The sequence below is a fragment of the Strix aluco genome, chromosome 9, assembly GCF_031877795.1.
Source record: "Strix aluco isolate bStrAlu1 chromosome 9, bStrAlu1.hap1, whole genome shotgun sequence".
Lineage (NCBI taxonomy): Eukaryota > Metazoa > Chordata > Aves > Strigiformes > Strigidae > Strix > Strix aluco.
In genome coordinates, this window is record NC_133939.1 from 28,811,534 (window position 1) to 28,834,509 (window position 22,976).

At 45.5% G+C, this 22,976-nt stretch overlaps 1 protein-coding gene and 1 long non-coding RNA gene across 3 annotated transcripts in view; one reads left to right on the top strand and one right to left on the bottom strand.

Moving 5' to 3' along the window:
* LOC141927245 (uncharacterized) overlaps positions 1 to 22,976 on the bottom strand; it is a 46,842-nt gene that overhangs the window by 7,329 nt on the left and 16,537 nt on the right. Inside the window, exon 2 of the long non-coding RNA XR_012624342.1 lies at positions 18,477 to 18,581. This is a non-coding gene — a long non-coding RNA (uncharacterized LOC141927245). The remainder of the gene's footprint in view (positions 1 to 18,476; positions 18,582 to 22,976) is intronic.
* SPTSSB (serine palmitoyltransferase small subunit B) lies at positions 10,136 to 21,471 on the top strand. Of its 2 annotated transcripts, none has more exons than XM_074834333.1 (2): positions 10,136 to 10,717; positions 19,980 to 21,471. In XM_074834333.1, exon 2 carries the CDS (start codon positions 20,011 to 20,013, stop codon positions 20,251 to 20,253), a length of 243 nt encoding a protein of 80 aa, XP_074690434.1. In that variant the 5' UTR covers positions 10,136 to 10,717; positions 19,980 to 20,010; the 3' UTR covers positions 20,254 to 21,471. The 2 variants fall into 2 exon arrangements, with proteins under 2 accessions (XP_074690434.1, XP_074690435.1); XM_074834334.1 differs by having other exon boundaries at positions 10,677 to 10,789.

The window sequence follows — 22,976 nt, forward strand, 5'->3', positions numbered from 1 at the left end:
AAGGTGTATGCCGGGATCACTAACACAGCAGCAGCCTATTAATCAGCAAAGGGCAGGTGTTTTCTGAGAAACTCTATGCCAGCACTGTGGATTAAGCCAAATATTATCAGTTTTCATCTATTTATTTCACAGAGGGTCTCTCTAGCTCCATACACCTGCCACTTTCCCTTCTGAAAGACAAAATTTGATTAAAATCAGAAGCTTATGCCTACACACCTTCTTTTTCAAAAGGGAAATGTAGTATCAAGAAGCAAGTCAGGCACCAATACTGCCAACCCTCGAGTTTTGCCATGAGAATTAGGATATTCAGTACTCTTAAAGCTTAATCTCTTAAAACCCTGTGATTGCAGAAAATTGCAGATTTCATTTTTAAAAGTCAGTTCTGAGCCTTGTGTTTAAAAGGCTCAGACTCTAGGAGGTAAATGACAATAATCCCAAACGTAATTATATTTAAACTTTTCCAGTCTCATAATTTGAGAAAAAAATGACTCACAGCTTGTACTATTTAAGGGACATCCACCTGGTAACTACAACCATTTTTACATAAATTGATAAGCCATGTTTCTGATTTCTGAGTTGCATTGTGCCCTTGCCAGTATTAAGATGTATACATATGTGTGCTGGTTTGGGCTGGGGTTGAGTGAATTTTCTTCATGGTAGCTGTATGGGGCCGTGTTTTGGATTTGTGCCATAAACAGTGTTGATAACACAGGGATGTTTTCGTTACTGCTGAGCCCAGCTTACCCAGAGCCAAGGCCTCTTCTGCTCCTCACCCCACCCCACCAGTGCCCAAGGGGCTGGGAGGGGGCACAGCCGGGACAGCTGACCCCAACTGACCCCAGGGCCATCCCACACCACATGGCGTCATGCTCAGCACATAGAGCTGGGGACGAGGAGGAAGGGGGGGACTTTCAGAGTTGTGGCGTTTGTCCCCCAAGGCACCGTTACGTGTGACGCAGCCTGGCTGTCCTGGGGGTGGCTGAGCCCCTGCCTGCCCAGGGGAAGTCGGGAATGAATCCCTTGTTTGGCTTTGCTTGTGCACGGCTTTTGCTTATTAAACCGCCTTTATCTCAACCCACGAGTTTTCTTACTTCTACTTCTCTTCCCCATCCAATGGGGGAGGAAGTCAGTGAGCGGCTGGGTGGGGCTCAGTTGCCAGCTGGGGTTAAACCACGACAGTATGAATAGTATCAACTAAAATATCAGGACACTGGAGTCAGTGATAGACTCAGCCCTTTGCTAGTCCTCAGCTACACCACCGGGCTCTTAATTATTGTAGGTTTTAAATAAAGTCAATGTTCAAGCTGCACCTGCCCAAGAGATGGCAATGTCTCACTGTCAGACACAGCCTGTCCAAGGCAAAGTGCTTTGCATTCGCAAAAGCTTTTGTCCTAAGCTTATTATTCCATGCTAAACACTGCAATCATTATCTATTTTAATATTGTGAAATCCAGTCAGTCTGAAATTACCCAAGTTAATAAGCATCTCATGAAGCAAAGGGCTTAGAGATCTCCACAACAGCAAATTTTATTCAGCAGAGAATCTTGTCCTGCTCCGCTGTGGCACAACGTCCACACGCAGTGACGCAGGCTCCTTTGCAGGTTATTTTACATTGGGAGGTGTTGCAACACTCCTTGGAAATAAGGAAATGGAAATATCTACTTTCCTTTAACCCAAATTCTTCTTTGTTCTGGCAAATATACGTTTTGTAATAAAGCAAGGTTACAGCACAGGTCACGGTGTTTTAAAGACTTGCGTGCTGCAACCTTAAAATCATGATAGGAAGCAAAAAATCGGGGAACAAATTGTCTGCGTATGTGCTGGACTCCAAAATTATTGGGAGTTTATAGTATTTACAAAATTAAAACGCAACAGAGAGGGAGAAAATTGTTTTTTCTGACATACAAACTAGATGCAAGGGACTCTGGATCAACACTAAAGTCAGAGGAAAGATTCCCACTGATTTCTTCGGAACAGACGCCTAATACCCATGCAAGGTGAAAATTAACTATCCTAGAAACACACCTCCCTGTTTAACAACAGGCGAGAGGCAGTGTGAGAAGAACATCGTGGTCTGGGCTCATTTCACACCTCAGCATGCTCAGAGACGAGCTGCAGAGGCAGTGAGACACACATCAGGTTTGCATCTCCCAAAAAGCGTAACCAGCCCTGGTCTCCTGGGGGGTGGCTGCAGTTGCCAGTGTGGGGCTGGAAGAGCATCTTCTGGCTCTGCCACGGCTCCGTTATGAGACTTTCACAAGCAGGAGTATCTCATGCTCTGTGGGGTTACACTCCCACCCACCACAGCACCATCTATCTTTCTCCCACACACATTTATCCTAATTTCCCCTGAAGATCCCCTGAGAGGAGCCACTGTGCAAACCTCTCCACCTCCTCTGCACCTCACCCAGCATCAGCAAAAGTATCTCCAAAAGAATAATACAGGGGAATGTTAAATAAAAATAATAATAAAATATAAAAAATTATAAAATACATTGTATTTTTTAGATGTTCTGATTAGGGCAGGAGCGGAGTAGCTCCCTTTCCATCTCTCATAACAGGCCTTGAAAAGGGAGAAAGAGCAAAACGTGTCTCAGTGGGAAGGATTTCTACAGCAGAAGCTGCTGTTTGCAAGGAGGCGACAGAGCCTCGTTTGGACTCCAAATGTAGTGACAAGCTTTGCCATATGCCAGAGCTCGCGATGAAATGTGGCATATTTTCACAAGCAGAGCTGAAAGACAAAGAAGGGGGTTTCCACGCTGGCAGGTGCAGCTGTGAAGAAACAGGGATGAGGGGGCAGAAGGTGGGATGGGGAAGGATAACACACGAGGTTTCAGAAAATGTGGAGAACTGCTGCTTCAGCCAGGATCAGCACAAGAGGGCACTCCAAGTGCTCCCAACAGCCCTGCCAAGGATGGTTTTACAGCGCGCACCATCCAAAGGTGAAACACAAACATCCCGGCCCTAAACCTTAACCAACCCCACAGAACCCGGACATCCAGCAGGATACAAAACTTTTTCCCAGGATAACTTACCAACAGCCTCTAGGCGAAAATGGAGTGTTTGAACACTGAATATTTGTGATTAATAGATAAAACACAAAAAATCAGGTATCTGTGAGACCTACACTTTTCAAACCTGTTTCCACTGAGAGCAGCAATAAAGGCTGAATCTGTACGGTCAAAGTATAGAGGGGAAAACAAAAAAAAACCACCTATGGGTAAGAACTGCTCATTTTAAGAAAATTTCCCACGGCAAACTGGTATCAGAACGAGTAGGATTAATCACAAGGCTGGCTGTACTCATGCAGCATTGTGAAAGAGCATGAGGAGATGAAACAGATAGTGGATGGAATTGCGTGTTTTTAAGATGAAGGTGAAAGCCTTCTCCAGCAACTGCGTGCCACCCAGAGCAGCTGCAAAACTGGCTGGCACTGCTGTTCGGTGGGAGATTCCTTCCAGACCACCACAAAACACAGTCGCCTTCTCTAGAAGAGAATTTTAAACTCCCAGAGCAACTTCCATTTTTCTCTAAAATACTTAGGAAGCAGTTCCAGGAGCCAACCACGCGTTCACTACCACAGCCGTAGGTTGCTGCCTCCCTGCTGGGTGAAGGTAGGTAATAGCGCAAGTCATTCGGCGGATGTGGGAAGAGGAACAGCTTGTGTCTTGACGGTATGAACATTCCTGGCTGAAGCTTGCAGCATCTTTGCCTATCAGAAATCAAGGTCTCGTAGATGAGCCACTCTGCTAAGAAGAAAGTATTCTGCAATAACTAGACCTACTTGTGAATATCCATCCAGAAAAAATATTGATTTGATTTGCATTCACTCCTCCTTCTGGTTTATTTTCATGATAATTCAAACAAATAAGCTTTGTAGCAAGTAGGTATGTCACTGAAACAATAAATTTTCCAGTTAGACATGCAGGAAGAGGTATTTTTAATCCATAAACACAAATACTCACACCTGGTATCTGAGTGAGGATGTACCGAGATGTTCAGATCTCCTATAGGTCAAGAACAAGATTACAATTATAACAAGAGATCACACGCTCGCTTATAGAGCATTAACCTGGCTGTAGCAATTTCATATTGTCAAAGGGACACATCAAGAGCAGAGTGATGTGAAGATCTGACTCATGCAGGATTTCAGACCCCGCCCAGCCCTTGTACTTAAAATTGATTAATTCTTTACCTTCTAATTACTTGTTGCACCTAATCTCAGAATGCCACCCTGCCCCTCCTCTAGCTGGGGTGCAGGTAGTTACCCCAATCAGAATTTACCCAGAACACCAGTTAATATTGATATTTATGAGGACAAGTGATAGGCTGCTTATAAATAATCACAAATTTGCTGTATGCTACGTATAAACAGTTTCCCGCGCAACACAATTTCTCACACCAGACCATGGATCTTACCTTGAACAAAATTCTAAAAAAAAATTGCCCCCCAAGGTAGGATCAGACCCGACCACTGCTGCCACCACTGTCCCACCATCTGCCTGGTGTCCTGCGCAGCCTTTCCTGCCTCACAGGCACCTTTGCACTAACACCAATTCCTGAAATAGAAGCTATAGACTGTTGTGATGTTCATCTAAAGCAAGTAGAGAGATAATCACCTACAAATGGTTGTCACACACACCCCACAGAGGTGCTTTATCCCATCTGCCCTATAATTAGATAAAAGGTTGTTCTCTAATTTGTCAGGTTGATTTTAAATGCATTTTCATCAGGAGATCTGTCTGTGACTTTCAACAGGACCACAAGAGAAGAGTAACACCAAATCAGGACAATAATCAAAGCTTTAGCCAGAGCATCTCCTCTGCCCAGCATCCCAGCCTAGTGATATTTTACAGGAATATTCTGCAAACTCAGACAAACCGAGCATTATGCTTACTCTGGAAGTTTCCTTTCCATTAATCAAGGCAGCCTGACTAGCTAGACAAGACCTGAAAAAATATATCCAAATATCTCACTATTGCAAAAAGAAAAGAGGTCATGCCTGCTGTTTTATTGAGTTTGCAGGAACATCCTTCGGTCTGCTCAGGTAACCAGGCCTGCAGAGGACCCTGCAGTTATTTTCCTCCTGCACTTAAAGTTAAAATATACTTCTCCAAAATAAGACTACATGAAAGAAAGTGAAATTCCAGAGCTTGCCTGTGAGGCAGAAGATCTACCCTCTGCAGAAGAGAGGTGCAGACTATGTAGAGTTAGTAAAAGCACCATCGTGGCATTTTGACATGACTTAGTCAATATTTGACATTCAAACCTTGTATACAAACACCCAACACACACCTTGACTATGACACAAACGCAGACAGCTAACAAACAAAGGTCTTTATTTTTAGAACACTCATCCCTTTCTGCCCTTTCTGCCTTAATCCCAAATGAGCAGCCTCACAGCCCGGTGGTTTGCCTTCCAGGATGGATGAAGTCTGCGTGTGTGAGTGAAATAACCAGCAGAAGACAAGGGGCAGGGGCACTGCAGAACCCCCTGTGCCCGCTGGCAGCAGCAATGCGGCCGCAACCACAGCATCAGGTTGTACAACAGTGCTCCCCAGCAAGAAAGTTTTGTTGTCCAAGGAAGGGCAACGCAGCTGGTGCAGGGTCTGGAGCACAGGTCTGATGGGGAGCGGCTGAGGGAACTGGGGGGGTTTAGTGTGGAGAAGAGGAGGCTGAGGGGAGACCTCATGGCCCTCTACAACTCCCTGAAAGGAGGGTGCAGAAAGGGGGGGGATCGGTCTCTTCCCCCAAGCAAGAAGCACCAGGACAAGAGGAAATGGCCTCAGGTTGCACCAGGGAAGGTTTAGGCTGGCTCTTAGGAAGTATTTCTTTGCAGAAGGGGTTGTTGGGTGTTGGAATGGGCTGCCCAGGGCAGGGAGGTGTCCCCATCCCTGGAGGGGTTGAAGAGTCGGGTTGACCCAGCGCTGAGGGATCTGGTGGAGTTGAGAACGGTCAGTGTGAGGTTCATGGTTGGACTGGAGGATCTTCAAGGGCTTTTCCAACTGAGATGATTCTGTGATTCAGTGAAAGCGACTGCTCCAGAAGTCACCTAAGCTCCTGCTCAAATCCAACATCCGTGGGTTGAATCCAGGTCGTGTGGGCAAAGGCAAGCTGCGGGAGCTAGCAGAACGAAATGGGATGGAGATGTACCTGGACAGCCAAGCCTGCCCTGGTGTGCAGTCCAGCCACCCGCTGACCCCAGCTGGAAAGAATCTTGCCTCTTGGCAAGTATTTCCGCTTGCAGGGTGTGACAGAGCCCAAAGACTCATGAAATATTCAAAGACTATAGTTTTGACTTTATAAATGTTATGTTTGCCTTTATGGCAGGTAAGTGATTTTATTCCTGTCTCAAGGGGGTAATCTGGATGTTTCCTGTAGGAGCAAAAGCCAACGCTCAAATCCCCAGTAATAATTAACACAAATCCCCAGTGGTAAAATAAGGAAGGGAGCAGATCTTCCAGAGCACTAACCCCCGGGGAGACAAGGAAACAATCTCCCTTATTTTTATATACTTTATACAAGTAACAACTTTGATATGAATTTTACGACAAGCACAAGACTCTTAGAGAAGCCTGACGTTCAAGAACGTTTGGAGGAAGAGGCTGGAAACCCCAAGGAAGGTGATGGCTAGGCCTAGCTTATCAGTGTTAGTCCTCTTCTACTCTATAGGCCTGTCTTTAAGGCATTGGGAGGCTTTTGGCTCCTTTGCTCGAGCAGAATGGCCTCCATGGCCCTAGGGCTATCCTGCAGCAGGAGCTGGGCTGGTAAATTCGAGGGATGAGGGTCGGGGGGGGGGGGGTCGGGGGGGGGGGGGGGGGGGGCGACGGTGAGGATACAAGTCTCAGCCCCGGCAAGCAAACCCACCCACTTCCCAACAGGGCTCTGCAGGTCATCGCACTGACACGGCTCCAGCAGAGAGGGTCAAACACAGGGGAGAGAGAGCGCCCAAACCCCGAGCATCCGCACCTGCCCAAATCCCACGCTGCTGGCAAGGGGTTTAGATGCTTTTTAAAATGTATTTAAACACAAATCAGGAGGCAGTTCTGACCATCCTTCTTGGTGAGGTTCCTCCCTCTGGAAACACCAGCCCTTGAAACACCAGCAGGGCTTGGCAGGGGCCCTGCAGCCCTCTCTTGTCTTAAGGCAAACACCACTTGATTATCAGCAGATCTGTAATTCACTGTCGGGCAAATCCTCCATTTGATAAAATAGTGCATGTTTTGACAAAAGTGTCTCTTGAGACTTGACACTTGTCTTTTGAGACAAGTGTGAAGCGCTTATATACTCACTGAACCTTCATCTTATATAAACTGGCAAGGGCACCTAATGCAACCATCAGCAGGACCAAGTGAAGCGAAACAGTAACAGATCATCAGGGTGATAATGAGAGAAATAAGTTAATTGTAAACCCCTCTTGGAAAAATAGCAAGTGCTCTGATAACAGAGAACACTTTTGCAAGTATTTTTATGGGACTGGTGTGAGTGATACCCACCCGTTGCTATATCACTGGCAAAAAACTTGCCATTTCAAGCACCGTCCACTCGGGCACCAGGTATTTTACCAAGCTAAGCTGAACACACAGACACAATGCTGGCTCTGGTAGCACTCCAGGACCAATGGGAGCTCTGCTTCGAGCTAGAAAGGGGCACAACTATTTTTAAGTTTAAAACAAAGCCTCTGCATAAGTATTTTTTAAGATCAAAGACTGAGCGAGCATCAGTTCTGAAGTCAGCAAGCCATAAAAATAGCAGCTGAAGAAAGAGGCACTGTTCTTGCTGTATGAGCTGGGAATGAAAGCATCACATCCCTATTGCCCCTTTGTCACCTGTGCAGCTTTGTTTGTGTAAGTGCCTTTTAAAGATACTGGTTGAGGAAAGAGCATTTTTAAAGCATCATTAAAATGTGTTCAAATTTGAAAAGAACTTTAATAACAGCAGTTACATCTGGCCCTTGAAACAGTTTGCGTGCCTTTACAGCCTTCTGTGGTCCAGAAGACACCAGCTGGTGCCAGAGCAGTGACAGTGGCCCCGCTGTGCTGGAGGTGACCCCAGCTCCCACAGCCACACGCTCAGGACCTGCCATCCCTCTCTGCAGAGATGTCCCCACCGACCCAGAGGCTTCAGGCAGAGACAGACAGGGGAGTGCAGCCATGAGGCAGGGCTGTAGTGACACCTTCAGCAAGGTGAAGCGATGAGCTGAACAAAACACTGCACAGCTGCAGAGAACGTGCAAACTTCAGCTCACAAAGCCAAAGCCAAAAGTCACGAGGCAAACAGACCTGGGTGCCTACAGCCAAACAGGCTGTGGTCAAACCCTCAGAGCGCTGCTTCATCAGCCACATCCCCGTGCTAGCCATTTGCTGTCGCTTCTGTGGCACAGAGAGTCGCTGGCAAAATAAATTTATTTTTCAGCTGATGATTCCTTCAGCCCAGTTCATCCCTCTGCCACAGAAGGGGACATGCCCCCAAAGGGGCTGGCAGGGAGAGGGGCAGGGCACATCGCCCTACACCCATGGGCAAGGACCTGGCACCAGCGGCAGCCCTGGTCCCACCTGCACTCAGACCACATTCACAACACCGTCATTTCCAAACCCAGGGGGCTGAAGTTAAGGATTTTTGCCCTGACAGGCAACAGGAGTTTCTCTGGAGCTTCTGCTGCACATAGAAGTCGCGGCACGTCCCAATGCCCAGGTGTGCCTGGCTTAGTTTTTACAGGAAGGTTTTGTACAGCAGCTGCTTTAATGCTCCTTCAACAGCTCAGCACTGAGCGGGACAACCAGCTGCTCCCAGCGCTGCAGAAATTCAGCTCTGGGCTGGCAGCACAGCCACAGAGCATGCACGAGCCTCCACGGCAGTGCCTGGAGCCCCCCTGCTCCGGTGAAAAGCGCAGATGTGCCACCGAGCCTGTCACACTGCGCTCAAAGAGCCAGCACACCCTGTAAAATTCATTCGATGTGTCCATTTAAATGGGGTGCTGGCTCATGGTGACGTACCCAGCAAGGAATTTGCTCATTCTCCGTGAGCGGTTCATTTTGCTACAGTTCAGTGCGAGGTTTTGGGTGCAGACACTATGCTAGCAACACTCATTTTGGAGAGGTCACCAGGAGCTATCCAGGGACTCCTCAGCTCAAGGACCGCTACCCCGCTGGCCCCAAAGTTGAAGCCACAGCCCAGCAGCAAAACCCATAATCTTAAATGAAATACCACCAACCCCAATCTTTCTTAACACGCCACTATTTTATCACTTAATTAGTGTCACATAGTAACAGTTTGGAAGGCTGAGAAATAGGATCAGCCTATCAAGATCAGGTCTCTGCGATTGCTTCGCTTAGTGGATGAGATTGTACCTGGTTATCTTGCTGCCCGAGGGGAAAACAGCGAACAAAGTGTTTTATTTCTCATTTATACTGAAAAGTTAAGTTCTTAAGGTAGCGAGCAGGACACTAAATCATGCTTTTTTTACATTGGGGGCAGAATAAACTAAGGAAACTTAAGCCTCATGGTTAGCAGCGTCATATAGTATTTCACAGGATTTCAGATAAAGTCTTGCAAGTACTTGTCTGTCCATATCTCTCCCTTCTGGAAACACCTCTGCCTGATACATTATCACCATTTCCCTCTTTACAGGCCCGTAACACCGGTTTCTCACAGCCGTGCTGTAGCAAACTGCAACGCCCAGGTCCCTTCGAGCTGGGGAGGGCTCCCAGGCACCTGCCAGCACCCCCGGGCACCCCTTCGTGTACCCAGATATCCCCTAATCCAGGGTTCCCAACCTTCCCTTCACCATGGATCCCCTTTAAATACCTTTTGTGGCCACAGACCACCAAGACTTAATTCAAGATTTAAAGCACTAGACTGCATCAAATATTTATTTCTATTTTCTCATGAAGGGTCTTCAAATTTGGAGGGAAGGGGAAATAAATTAATCTGTTAATGCACCCGCTGCTATTATATCTTTATCACAATGATTCCATATGAATTTAAAATAACAGCATCAACACTCTTCTTGCTCAAATGACCCATTTTATGGTATTTTAATGTGCTAATTCCAAATTTGATGCCAATTTTTACATTAAAATTTGATGAAAAGTTTTTACAATTCTTTTCACCTCTCATACTTGAGTATGGGAGTAGCATTGAGGGGAGGGGGCTGGGGAAAAAGGAGGCACAGTGCTTGGCGTGGGCCAGCCCGAATATTTCCAGGTTGGATGTTCCCCAGCCCTGCTTTAAACCTTCGTGTCCCCCCTGTGACGACATCGTGGCCCCCCTCTGACGACAGGTTGAGAACCACTGCCCTGATCTAGAGAATAATCTTATATATTACAAGGTGTGCGTATAATAGAAAGCGTTAACGTAACCAGAAGGAGGTTTGGATGCCCGGGCTGGGGGGGGCACAGCCGGTGCCCGGTTCCCCGGAGCGCCCGGGGTTTCCTGCGGCGGGGAGGCGAAGCGCATGACGCAAGTGCATTAAACCGATGCCGCCTATAGACGCAGCAGCGCAGGGGAAACGTTCAACATCGCGGCGGTGGGGGTCAGCCCGCTGAACACTCCCCCCCACACTCCGCGTTTCCCCGAGCGGGGCAGCCCGGAGGCGCGCAGCGGCTGCGGCAGCGGGGCGGGGCGGGGCGGAGCGGCGCGGAGAGGCGCGGAGAGGTGGGAGCGGCCCCCGGCGCGGCCGCGGCCGGCGGGGCGCGGAGAGGAGCGGAGAGAAGCGGTAGGTATTTAAGCGCGGGCAGAGCTGGAGTGGGAAGCGGCGGAGTGGTGCGCGGTATCCCGCGGAGTGGAGGTGAGGGGGGTGCGGGGCACCGGTTTTGCGGTCCTGGTCCTGGGGGGGATGGTGGTCAGCCCCTCTCGGTCAAGGGCATCGCGGTGGGCACATCATCCCGGGGCTGCCCCAAGTGATGGGGCCGGTGACCTTGGCCGAGCAGAGGAGGGGACCCTGCGCTGCCCGCGGTAGCTGGGTGAGAAGCGCTGGAGCAGAGGCCTCCGAGCTGGGGTGGCAGGAGGAAAGCCCCAGGATGTACCCTGCCAGCCTTCCGCAAGGTACCTGCTGGCTGGTGGCATTCCAGCAGGACCTACCCCCTTCAGCGAGGTCTCTCTTTGGACTTGTTGCTGTGGACCCCCAACTCAGAGATTTCCAGGTTGTCACTGCCAATCTGTCGGGAAGGTGGTTTGTCTTAGCAGGGATTCACTGAAAACAAGTCAAACACCCAGAAGTGAAAAGGTTGAAATAGGTGGGGAGAGGTGGAGGGAAGGTGAAGGTGCTGCCCATACCATTGTGGTGGCACTACTCGTCGTTTGTACATTTCTGTTGGTTTTCTCAGAGTTGCAGGTTGTTCCCAGTAATCCTTCAGTGTGAAGCAGGTGCAAGAGTACCTCCCTGTTGTATAAGCAGAGTTGGGATAGTATATATAACATACTACTGCTCCACTTAATCAGCACGCATGGTACTTCTTGGATGTGTATCTTAAATTGCTTTAGGAATTGGGATGCTTCTTTATCTTTTGCTCGTAACTGTCATGAGTATGGCACAAATAACTATGTCTTGAGAGCAGTTCTGCGAGTCCTTGGAGTGATTTCTGGATGGTGCGGTTTTGGCAGAGAAGGGCAGGGAAGCTCTGCACAGAGCGTGTCTGTTGTTCATCCAGCAGTAACGGGAGATCTGGTGAAAGGGTGCCCAGAGAGCAGCTCAGGGCCATGGCAATATTGCTCCATCCCCTCCATGCCCAAAAAGTGTCCAGGACATGTTATGTAGTGAACGGCACCAAGATTTGAGTGCTCCAGCTGGCTGATAGGAAAAAGCATTCGTCGCTTGGCACCGTGTTCCACCAATCCTGTTTTTACTGAGCTTTTAACTTGTGCAGTAGCTGCGTCCCTCAAGCCTGGCCACGTTCCTGGCGTAGAGTCGAGTGAGAATTCCCCAAACCAGAGGCTGGGCTGGACCCTGTGCTCGGCCACATCCCCACGGAGGAGAACAGCCTTGCCCCACTGGCTCCTCTGCTCCCACCACCTCGTGTGTGTGTATATCGGTGTGTGCAAAGCACCCACGGTAAGATGTCAGCAGGGCACTCTGGAGACCTCCTTTCTCTTCACCCACGCCATCTGCTCTGGTTAAGCACAACTTAACTCAGCCCCTACGGGCACAGTGCCGTGTTGCAACTTTGAAGAGCCTTGTCTTGCCCAGCTGAGCAGGGGTATTTCTTGTGCTTTCCTCTCCAAAAGTTAAGGGTGGCTTTGCTCTCCCCACATTTCAGGGGTATTCTGCTATATCAATAGTGTTCTGTGTTCAAAACCGCTCATCGGGGTGAAGCGGCCTGCGAAGGAACTTGTTCCTTACTTGCGTATGTGGGGTTAAATCAGTTTCTGTGGAAAATGGGAAACTCCTTTTTTTACTTCTGTTGCAAGTATCTCACTTCATTTTTCTTTTCCCCTTTTAGACCAATAACTGGCATGGTGCAACACTGCTTCCTTTCATTAGATCTCAAAGGAGATGCACTTGCACAAGAGTTCGGTACCTGTTTTCCACTAATACCTGTCATAATTATGACAGCATTCACCTTCTGGTATTACATATAACCCAAGACCAGCTATTATTTTCAGCTGCTTCAGAAATGACTCAGAGCAAAGCAAGAATAAAATAAGAACTACATTTGAAAGTAAATCTTTTTGTAGAGCCCAAACATCTTAGCTATTTTGTTTACAGAGTGATGTGTTTACACAGCCTGTTGAGCTTTAAAGACTTTTGAGTCCCCTTGAAGGATTAGTCAGTGTCCTGAATCTGAAAAGTCTCACAGGAACTGAGGCTTGTCACCAAGAACAAAGCCCAAACCCCTCTAAGTTCTTCAAGAACTCTTAATTTTTAAGTAGTTGCAATTTAAACCTGGTGCTGGTCTCTAGTCACAAATTTGAGATCTTGTTTGGGAATTAGCTCTGTTCAAAACAATGTTAATAAACTATTAATAAAGGGAAAGCTTGCCCTGAGATTTCAGTTTGCCAATTTACCTGTCTTCTTTGGCAGAGCTTATCAACTAAGGCCAGTTCTGCTACAACGTGCAAGTCCTGTCACAGAGGGAGGATTTAGAGCCCGGAGCATGCTCAGCCCAGAGAAAGCTGGAAAGGAAGGGGTTTGTACATAAATTGTAAGAAGCGGCTAATTATGTAAGAAAATGACTGAGGAAACTTCAGAGGAGGGAAGAAGAGAAAATTCTTTGAAAAATTAATTTGGCCTTGGAAGAAAATGGGACAGAGCTGCTCCAAGAATGTTTTTGTTATAGAAAAACTGCATCTTCTCCTTCTTCCGTGCCCAAGTAGAGAGAGTGTGCCAATAAATCAGCCAGGCGTCAAAGTTAGGGGGAGTTGATTTTATTTTTTTTTTTTTTTTTTTAAATTTGCTAGGAGCAGCCTACAGTTTTCAGGGAGCAGTTAAGGCATGAAATCAGTCTAAACATTAGCTGCTTTCAGCTGCTGTGCTGTTACTTGAATGGTTGGGAGCCTCTCGCTGAATGAGATCGCTATAGGTGCTGCAGATCATCCTCGCCTTTCCTGAAGGTCAACAGTTTATATATCACATTTAAAAGTACTTCCTGCATTGTTGTAGGCCACTGTACGCTCCATCTGTGTACTTAACTTGACTGAAGGAGCAAATAGTATTTCAGAAATCATCTGGGTGTACCGCAATCCAGGCGGAGAGATAGTCTGACAAGAATCCAATTTGCTCCACTTACAACTACATTATAGCACCAAACCAATGCTTGGGCCACAGGATTATTGAAGAGCTGTTGACGGAACAGGCACATGAGGTTTGTGTTCAGAGCTGGAGACAAGGAAGTCTGGGTCAGATTCTGTGCAGGTGTGGCATTGCCACTCCTGGAGTGCCACTCGATGAGTGTTTTGCTGCCTGGCTTGAAGCTACCAAAGGTAAAAGGAAGTCTTTTCATCAATGGCAGAAGGTGCCTGCTAGACTCCTAGGTCTTGTATGCATTATGTAACTTTTGCCATTTAAAAGAAACCAAATAGCACCTATATGCTACCACTAAGGTCAGCAGGAAGGAGGGTTAGTGTTGACAGCTTGGGAAGATGCTGGAGTTCACTCTTCTGAGCAAGGTAAAGCAGAAACATGGCTGAATATGCCACTGCCTTTCTGCCTTACCATTTCTACTCCTGAAGTATTTTTCCACTCCTGGAAGATTTTTTTTTTTTTCCAAAAAAACCCATAGGCACAGTCGAACTGTGTTCACCCACATGCAAAATGTCTGAGTCATGTACAGCAATAAAATTTTACCAGCTCTGAACTTCATTCTGGTGTTGCATGGATGGTGACAGGAACACATAGGTAAGAAGAGTTTACAATTCCTGTAGCACAGTAGCTGGCAGTAATGTATGGCCAAGCATGCAATGAGGTGCTGATTCAGGAAGATGAATGCTGAGGAAGAGAAACCAGAGATGGCCTCACTGCTGCTGTGCATTTTTACTCCAGAATTAGAGAGGGGAGGGTTAATTATTAAAATCTGTATGTAAAGCCATTTTTAATGGTGCATACTTGACCAGAGTGGGAGCTATGCTGGGATTATTGCTGCTCTTCTCATTCACATTCTTTGTCTGGCATTACCTCCCTGTGAAAACAAGCTTTAGGGTACATTTAAACATCCGTGTGTAAGTACTACAGTAACCTGAGGGTTCTGCTTGTCAGTGGGTAATAGGCAGCTTTCTAGGCTGAGCTGATGCTATATGGCCACGGGCCACGCTGCGTATGGGGAATCTGAGCAGCACAGATGCAATAGAGGAACAGACTGAGACGGTGGCCCCAGGAAATGCTGGCGTTTGGATTCTCTGCACAATTTTAACTGCTGCCTCATCTGAATTTCTTCCTGATTTCTTCCCAATTACTGGTCCACAGGACCTGTATTTCATTCCTTATGCACTATGCTTGGTGCTCACTGAATAAAACATATTAAAACAAATGCATGATGGACTGGGAATGTGAATCGTTCTATTTGCACGTACAGAAACGTCGGTCTACATAAAATCAATGGGTTCATCCCAGAGTTATGTTAGCATTAAGAGGGGCAAGTCTGGTGCCTTGGATAAGTCAGGATATTCCGTCTGAGTAAAAGCAGAACAAACCCATTTAACACTATTACAAATAAATATGAACAATTACAGATAAACAACTTGCAGAAAGGATATCTATTTCAGTACCCAGGGGGGATGACTACCCATTCCTCTTCTAATAACTGAAATTATTTACATATGGACAACTTTAAAACAACTATTGCACTTTGCCTTGTCACATCTGACATTTGGAGCCTGCATATGAGACCAAATACAAGCCTCAGGGGCTCATGGCAGGATTTTACTTAAGCTCCAGCATGAGTTCTTAGGATTCTGCAAAACCTACCAACTCTTGCTTCGGTGCTACCACAGGAATTATTTAGCAAATGGCCAATTTTCAGCCAATTAAATGTTTGCATTTTGAGGATAGATTTACTGTTTGCTTGGTTTTCCTTCTAGGAAAGGAAATTTATAACACTTATAACACTTGGCCCTGCTTTACATTCAAAGCATCAGAGACCACCTGTTTAATGATTAGGGGGCTATTTCCAGCTCCAGGGTTTGTTTTTCTCCACTCTAGATAAACTTATCTAGACCTGAACGTATGTTGGAAACCCTTTTTCTCTGTATACGTAAGTCAACCAAACTCTCCTGCTGAGGGTGTAAGGTCTTTTTCAAGCATTCTTTGGAAACCAGTCTATCCCAGTTCCCTTGCAAGAATGTTTCTTTCCACAGGAATTTTCCAGCAGGTGCATTTTGCCCTGTGCAGACAAAGTCCCCCAACCCCCTGTTGTTCAAAGCAAAAATGATATAGCAAATTACCTAACACTGGCATCTTCAGGTTACAACTCCAAACACTAGCTCTAACACTGGGAACTAAGGTTATTAATAAAGAAATTTTTGCAATTAGGCATGCTCTTAAATGAAACCTGGGATTTTTTTTGATGATGATTTATCTTTTCAGCTGCTCTAATCAGAGACATGTGTCAACAAGCAAGAAAATCAGGTTGCCACTTAAAGCAATAAAAGCTGCTTTACAGGTTCCTCTTCTTGCTTTTTTTGCTTGGAGGTAAAATTGCTGAAAATAATTTGAATATTGCTTAATGGCTTTAGAAGCTGAATTCTATTCATTTTATTCATAGCTGGTTGTAACAGTCCCATGGCCTCTAAAGAGGAAGGCATTTCCACAACACAACTGAATACTTAAATTCAAATTTGTAGACAAATGAGCACTAAGTTAAAATTGCCTAACAGCAAATTATCTCCTGTTCTGGAATACTGGGAACTGATGAGCTAATTACAAAGGGCCCTTTCAACTCAGAGCGCCAGCTGATTGTGGCATTAATGTAATAAAACCCAGTAATGCTTAAAAATGTAAGTGGAAGCCTCTCTAGGACAAGTCCTGTTTAAAATACAGAATTTGTAGCCTCAAGAGTTTCTGTTTAGTGATCTGCCATTCCTTTGATTATTGCTACAAGGTAATTAGCCCAGGTGGTAAGGCTGCCTGAGACCTCTGGAGGTGTGGAGCTTTGGGTTATTGCTTATGCTTAAAACTGGCCTTGAATTAATGCAAATGGGGTACCTTCAGAAAAGGTATCTATGTCACAGTAACACAGTGGATTCTTGTATCTCATTGACTGCACAGCTGGTTTAAGGTGGCTTTTTTTTCCCTTCCCTCCTATGTTTTCCTTTTATAAATTATGCATCTAGAATCGCATTATCCCAAGACACCCCTCATGCTTGCTGCATTTCCAAGACAGTCCTGCTAACGGAGAAAGTCTCTGGGTAGACTAAATGCAGTGGAAGCGTGTTAGCGGTGAGGACAGAGACTGTAATTTGACTGTTTGTCTTTTACTTATCTCAGCCTCTATCATTCCTTTGGAGACCGCGCAGCCTCTGCGTTAAGATGGCTGGCATTCGTGCTGGTAGTCCAGGGAATGCCAGGACAGCTGTGCTGGGGATGGGGTTATCCCCCTGCACCGTGAACGGGAAGACCTGAAGAAACACAGGCTGGCTGCTAGGACTTGGTGACCAAGCTGAACGGAAACACAGTCCCCAGGCTGGAGAAAGTGTAACAGGGTCTTTGGTATCAATCAAAAAGTCTGCTCCTTATTTTAATTATTTCATACTTTATGCATGTATCCCTCCAAAACAGCAATGTCTGGTAATGCTGGTGGTGAGTCTGCAGCCTGGTAGACTGGTCTAATATCAGTACAATCAGCCTGGGGAATTTTTTCCTGTCTTTGGCCGTTCCTTATACCAGCTCTGTATTGAGATATACAGATGTATGTGCCACTGTGGGCAGAAAGCTCCATTAGCCTGGGATGTCTCCCCTCAAAACCACCGCAGCACCCCTCTGATAACCTCGTAGCCTTAAACACCAAGAGCAAGCGCACCAGCCTTGCAGTTTCTCCGTGCGGCAGTCAGGCTTAACAGCTATTTACCCAAGAAAGGTATGGGTTTAACTAGCACAGGTATAACCCCAGTGTAAATACCATAATCCCAGATAGTACGAGAAGGCCCTTATCGTTTTCCTTTCAATTGTATAGGAAAGGGCTTAACCTCTTCATTGAAAAATGCTGCTCTTTTTGCAGAAGATATAAATAGAGACACTTTTGGCTCCCAGTGAGTCGCAGTTTGCCAGCTGTGCCATTTTTCTTAGAGGCTTTGCAATATTTACAATGCTTTAAGGCCTCTCTTGTGTTCTGCCTTAAAATAATTTATCTGAAAGGAATCATCTTCCATTCATACTACGACAGAAACCAGTGGTGGCCTTTCTCCCCAGCCCGCACCCTTGCAAGTAAAGCTGTTCACAGCAAAGACAGTGACTTCTAGACTTAAAATGGAAGTGATCTTCCCCCCCAAAGCGCTGCAGGCAGCCTCTTGGTCTAGGAGATATAATCCAGGAGATATGGGAAAGATGGAAGTGAAGGAAATGCACTGCTTTGGGAGATGGAGGGGAAAAAAATATATATTGGGGAAGGTACTGATGGTGGAGGACACAGAAGAAGAGGGGCTGGGGGAAAGGAAAGGCTGAGTGGGCGATGGGGCAAGTACAGGAATTTTTTCTGCATAAAAATCTGCTAACACAAACAAGCCTCCCTCCCTTTTTTAATGCACAGTGTTTACAGTTTCACTGCACTTGTTGCCAGCAAAGAGGTTGCGCTTCATGGGGGTGTTGAGAGTTAAGGAGCAACTGGGGAACAGATGCAAGGAGGTCTGGACAGGAAGCTGAGGGATGGGAGGAGAAACAGCGGGAGAGGAGCCAATACGTGGATGAAGGAGGGGGAGCAAAGACAGCCAGCTCCCTTATCAACGGCACCGGGCAGGCAATTGGAGTGCCAGTTCAACCAGCCAGTCTGCCACACATAGGGTGAGCCGGCAGTTGTTGCCCTCCCAAGGAAGAAGGGGCAAAAATCTACCTTACAGCATCTGCAGATGGCGAGATGTAAGCTCGTCTGGCAGGATGCTCCACTTGCAACTCGATACGGGAACGTTGAACCTCAACAACTGGCAGTACCGGTGACCTAAAGGAAGAAAGATGGAGAAATACGATCCGTCAAGGTGTGTGCACTTAACAGTGCATCCACCAGACAAAAATTTTACACATCAGTAACCAAAGTAAAGCTGTTACAAAACAAACCGGGGATCCTTTTTATTGGTAATTTGTCTTCCCTTTGGTAAATACCCACATATCACCAGAATATACTGTACAGCCTCCAGAGGCAGTAAATCGCTGAATATTGTAACATATTTGGCCTCTACCAGTGACCCATCATTATTTTAATCACAGGCTGCAAATTTTCCAGTGCTACCTTAGTATTTGTTGCCTTGAGGGACAGAAGATTTCTGTTGCCCCAAACTCACTACAGACACAAGACTGGGAGGAAGTGACATGTCCAAACATCTCTGTTGCTGGCATTTTAGGCCACAGAAGTCTAAACCAAAATGATATGTTGGAAGGTTTTCCAGCAGGACTAAAATCTGCTGTATTCCCTTCTACTGTGAGCTGACCTGGTCATCATGTGTGTCCTTAAACTCAACCCCGAAAATAAAGGAGTCTTTCTGTGAAGCCTCATACAGTTGCTTATCATTCTGTCTCTGTATTTTCTCTAAGTAGATGTTTTTAGCCTGAATTTAAAGATTATTTAAAATCCTGAAAAGCAATTTTAACAAAAAACAGTGGAAGGCAAAACCCATTTCCTAGTTAATACTCACTCAGCCATTCTCCTTTCTGTGTGGAGACGGGAACAATGCATGCATAAAAGTATTACCCGAGAGGAAAATCTTTCATAGGCTTGTAACTTCCATTAACTATTCTTTTAATCTGTAAGGTATCTTACTGCTTTGGAATGAGATGAAAAAACTTCTTATGCTATTTGATATTCCTTTTTTCCCTCCCTTTCATAGCTTGTCTTTCTTTATTCCCAATAATTGCATAATAATAAAAGTTATCAGAAGTAAGCAGAGTTTTTACAGAGCAGTTACTTTAATCTCATCCTTATTCCAGAGCATACGAATCTGCCATCCACATTTATGGAAACTGGCCCAAAGCCCTCCCTTTTAAACACATATCTCCCTGACTTCCACATGAACCCTGTGCCTTTGCAAGCTCATGCGACTTTAATTCCTACTGCAGAGCGAAGAGCAAAACACCCTCATGATCAGAACGCAGAAACTGAGAGTGCCCAAGTGATACAGCTCCAGTAACTACAAACAGCAGTTGCTTAGAGCTATAGATTGTTTTCCCCTGCTCCAGGCAGCAGAGGCTGGTGGTGGCACCGATGTGTTATTTCTGTTTGAACTTTATTTTATGTAACAATTACAGGTGGCATCGAACTTGAAAGGTTGGTCACCGCGTCACTTTTTAGTTCCAGGTCTTTCTTTGCACTTCAGCTGTAATCCAGGCTTCTCTATTGTTACAGGTCATCTTCTTGAAATCACTGAAAGCTGAAGATGGATATTAAGCGCGTGAAGGACTATATCTATTGGCTGTACTACCAGTACCTACTGATCACCTGCAGCTATGTGCTGGAGCCCTGGGAGCGGTCCATGTTCCACACCATCACCGTGACTGTTTTCGCTATGGTGGTCTACACGGCTTACGTCTTTGTCCCCATCCACGTCCGCCTGGCTTTTGAGTTCTTCTCCCAGATATTTGGAGGCCAGCCCGAAAGCACAGTTTCCATCATGAACTGAACTTGCCTGACTCGTGATTAGCAGCTCTTGCAACTTGTGAAATGCAATGTCTTCTTCAATTTTGTGTATTTATTCTGCAGCAGTTTTGCAGTTATGAAAATACCATTTTCTCTTACAAAATCTGGCTTGCTTAATTACCATCGCTGAAAACCAGAATAATGCACTGACTACCGGCTGCACAGTCCCCGTTAAATGAAACACAGGCCAGCTTTTGCTGTGTGATAATGAAACACATCACCTGGAATGCCACGTGTACCTAATATTCAACTCGCTCCCACTTTCAGCACCCTAGTTTAATCACACTGGCATGGATGAACCAGCAAAGACTGTTTATGATGGCTCTGAGGAGGTGTACTACACTCAGTATGCACAAAGAAATTCTGCCAACAGAGTGCAGTGGCAAAACATACCATGCCTTCTTTGACCCAGGTTAGAGAATATAAGGAGATGAGTAAAATACAGCATGATTTGAGTACTAATATCTGGCTGGTTATCAAGTTCTGGTTTTTAATTGATGGGAGAGGAAATTAGAAGAGAAAGTAATAGGAACTTGAATCCAACTTTTTGCATCTAAGCGGCTGCATCTGACTTTAAATGGTCTAAGAGTAAAAAAAAGCATACTATAGGTAATTTTGCAGTTTACTGAAAATGACAGAAAGACAGACAACTGGCTGTGTTTCAGTGCACTCCTGCCTTCTTTGATAAAAAAAAATCTTTTCTTTCTCCTCCCATTCACCAAGGCAAGCAAAGTGCATGTCTGCACCAAAGGAAGGAGTGGAAGTAATATTTTAATAACTGCAGGGAAGTCTGAGCGCTTGAAGAGATCTGCTGTATAAAGAAGAAATGAGATTTATTATAATTGCCTGTGGGGAGTTTTTTGAACAATGGAAGGTTTGTTTGGCTTTCACCCTACACCTAAATCAAACATCAATGCCAAATCATAAGTTATAGCTATACAGTGCGTGTATCTAACAGCTGATGCTACTGTTATTAGAAGTGAGAGGTACAAGATGTAAATAGCTTTCAAATTATGTTTGCGTAGTTACAGGATTAAAAAAAACCTCTTAACTTCTTTATCAAGCTGCAGTGGGGTCCTGCATGCTTAAAAGCACACAGCTTGTTTGGAAACTAAGACATGTTTTGAAGGTTGAACAGATCTGAACATGTGTATGCATTTTTTTCAGAAAAAAAATAAAATTTTATTCTTCAGAAACAACATTTCAGTGCATGACTCGGCTCTTCCAGTGTTTTCTCTTTGTTGATAAATACCCTGGGTGTGTGTGGGCCAGGCTGACTCCCCAGCAGATAGACTGTTTTGTTGCAAATGTTTTGGGGCAAGGTTTCAGTGCCCCTTAAGTGGATCTGTGTGTGGACTGCTGTGTTCATCCTCATTAGTGCTCCAGCCCAAAACCTCTCCTCTCTCTGGTGGTGGGGGAGGGAAAAAAAGAACAAAAACCCAAAACCCCAGAAACTTCATTGAAGATCCTGCTCTAGAGCAGTTCACAAGGTCCTGAAGGCAACTCTTGGAGATGCACAGGTCTCCTGCTTGTCATAGGCCACGTTATATCATCCTTGCTAGTTGTGTTCAGGTTCTGGCTCACACCTGAGCCACTTGGTCATATCACCAGAACAAGCAAGTCATGGATGTGCCTGAACTCTCTCGCAGCCAGCCACTGATGTGCTTCAAATTAAGGCCACAAATACCTGTGTGTGCTAGTGGCCCAACAGTTGAGTGGTTTAGGCTCAAATGGGAGCCAAAGGCTTAGCTGTCATATCAGTTTAATCATAGTTTTTAACCTGCAAATATGAGGTACCAAGCTGTAATCATGTTTACAGTAACAAACAGAGCGTTGGAGGAGACAACAAATGTTGAGTACCTGTGAAAATTTCTATGACAGCAGTCTATAAAATAGAATAAAAGTAACAACCCAAATGTTGGGAGGTGAAAAAATTAAAATATTCACCTAGAGAGTTGGTGCTTGAACCAAAAATACTTCCCAATATCCTATCCTCAAAAGATTCTACTTTTAGCTAGATAGTTTGACGATGTAAATGCCATGGCATCTCATCAATTCTGTTTCCAGTAACACTTTATTTTTTAATTTCTCAAAAAGGTTATTTGTTCCCAATGGCATCAAACACAGCTGACCTGCTTTTAGGAGTATAAGGAAAACACTTTCTTATAGGTATGCAAAGGCTGGGCCTCATATCTCAAGGAGCACACACCCCAATGTAATGTTGCTATTTAAACATTTAACGTAAAGCAAACAGAGCAAGCAAACGGCTTTGTTCAGGAAGAGGGAATTTCCACTAACCTCTCATGGTGGGATTCCTGTAATGCACTTCTCTTCCTTATTATTCCTGTTATCTTTGTTTAGGTTTGCAGGAGGTGCTCAGATGATGGAGGAAAACAGCAGCGGTTTCTCATTGGGAGGGTCCCTGCAGCCTTACTTAAGTGAAAACACATTTTTTGTGTGCGTTCTTCAGCTCCTTTAAGAAATTTTGAAGTTTTGGGGCAAGAGATATTCACCAGGAATGAGACAGCTGAAAATATACCTCTCTGCTAAAAAGCCTTTTGAGATTTTTCCAACTCTTTTCACTTCTCCTTCTTCTAGAAAAGCTGAAATAACTACCTACTTAATATTCAAAATTAGTGGGTTCTAGCAGGAGATTTTGAAGCATTTCTGGCGCACAGCAGTGAACAGAAACATTTTTCCCCAGCT

Bases quoted from the DNA above. Each gene is read 5' to 3' on its own strand.
- SPTSSB (XM_074834333.1), top strand. From the start codon at position 20,011: ATGGATATTAAGCGCGTGAAGGACTATATCTATTGGCTGTACTACCAG.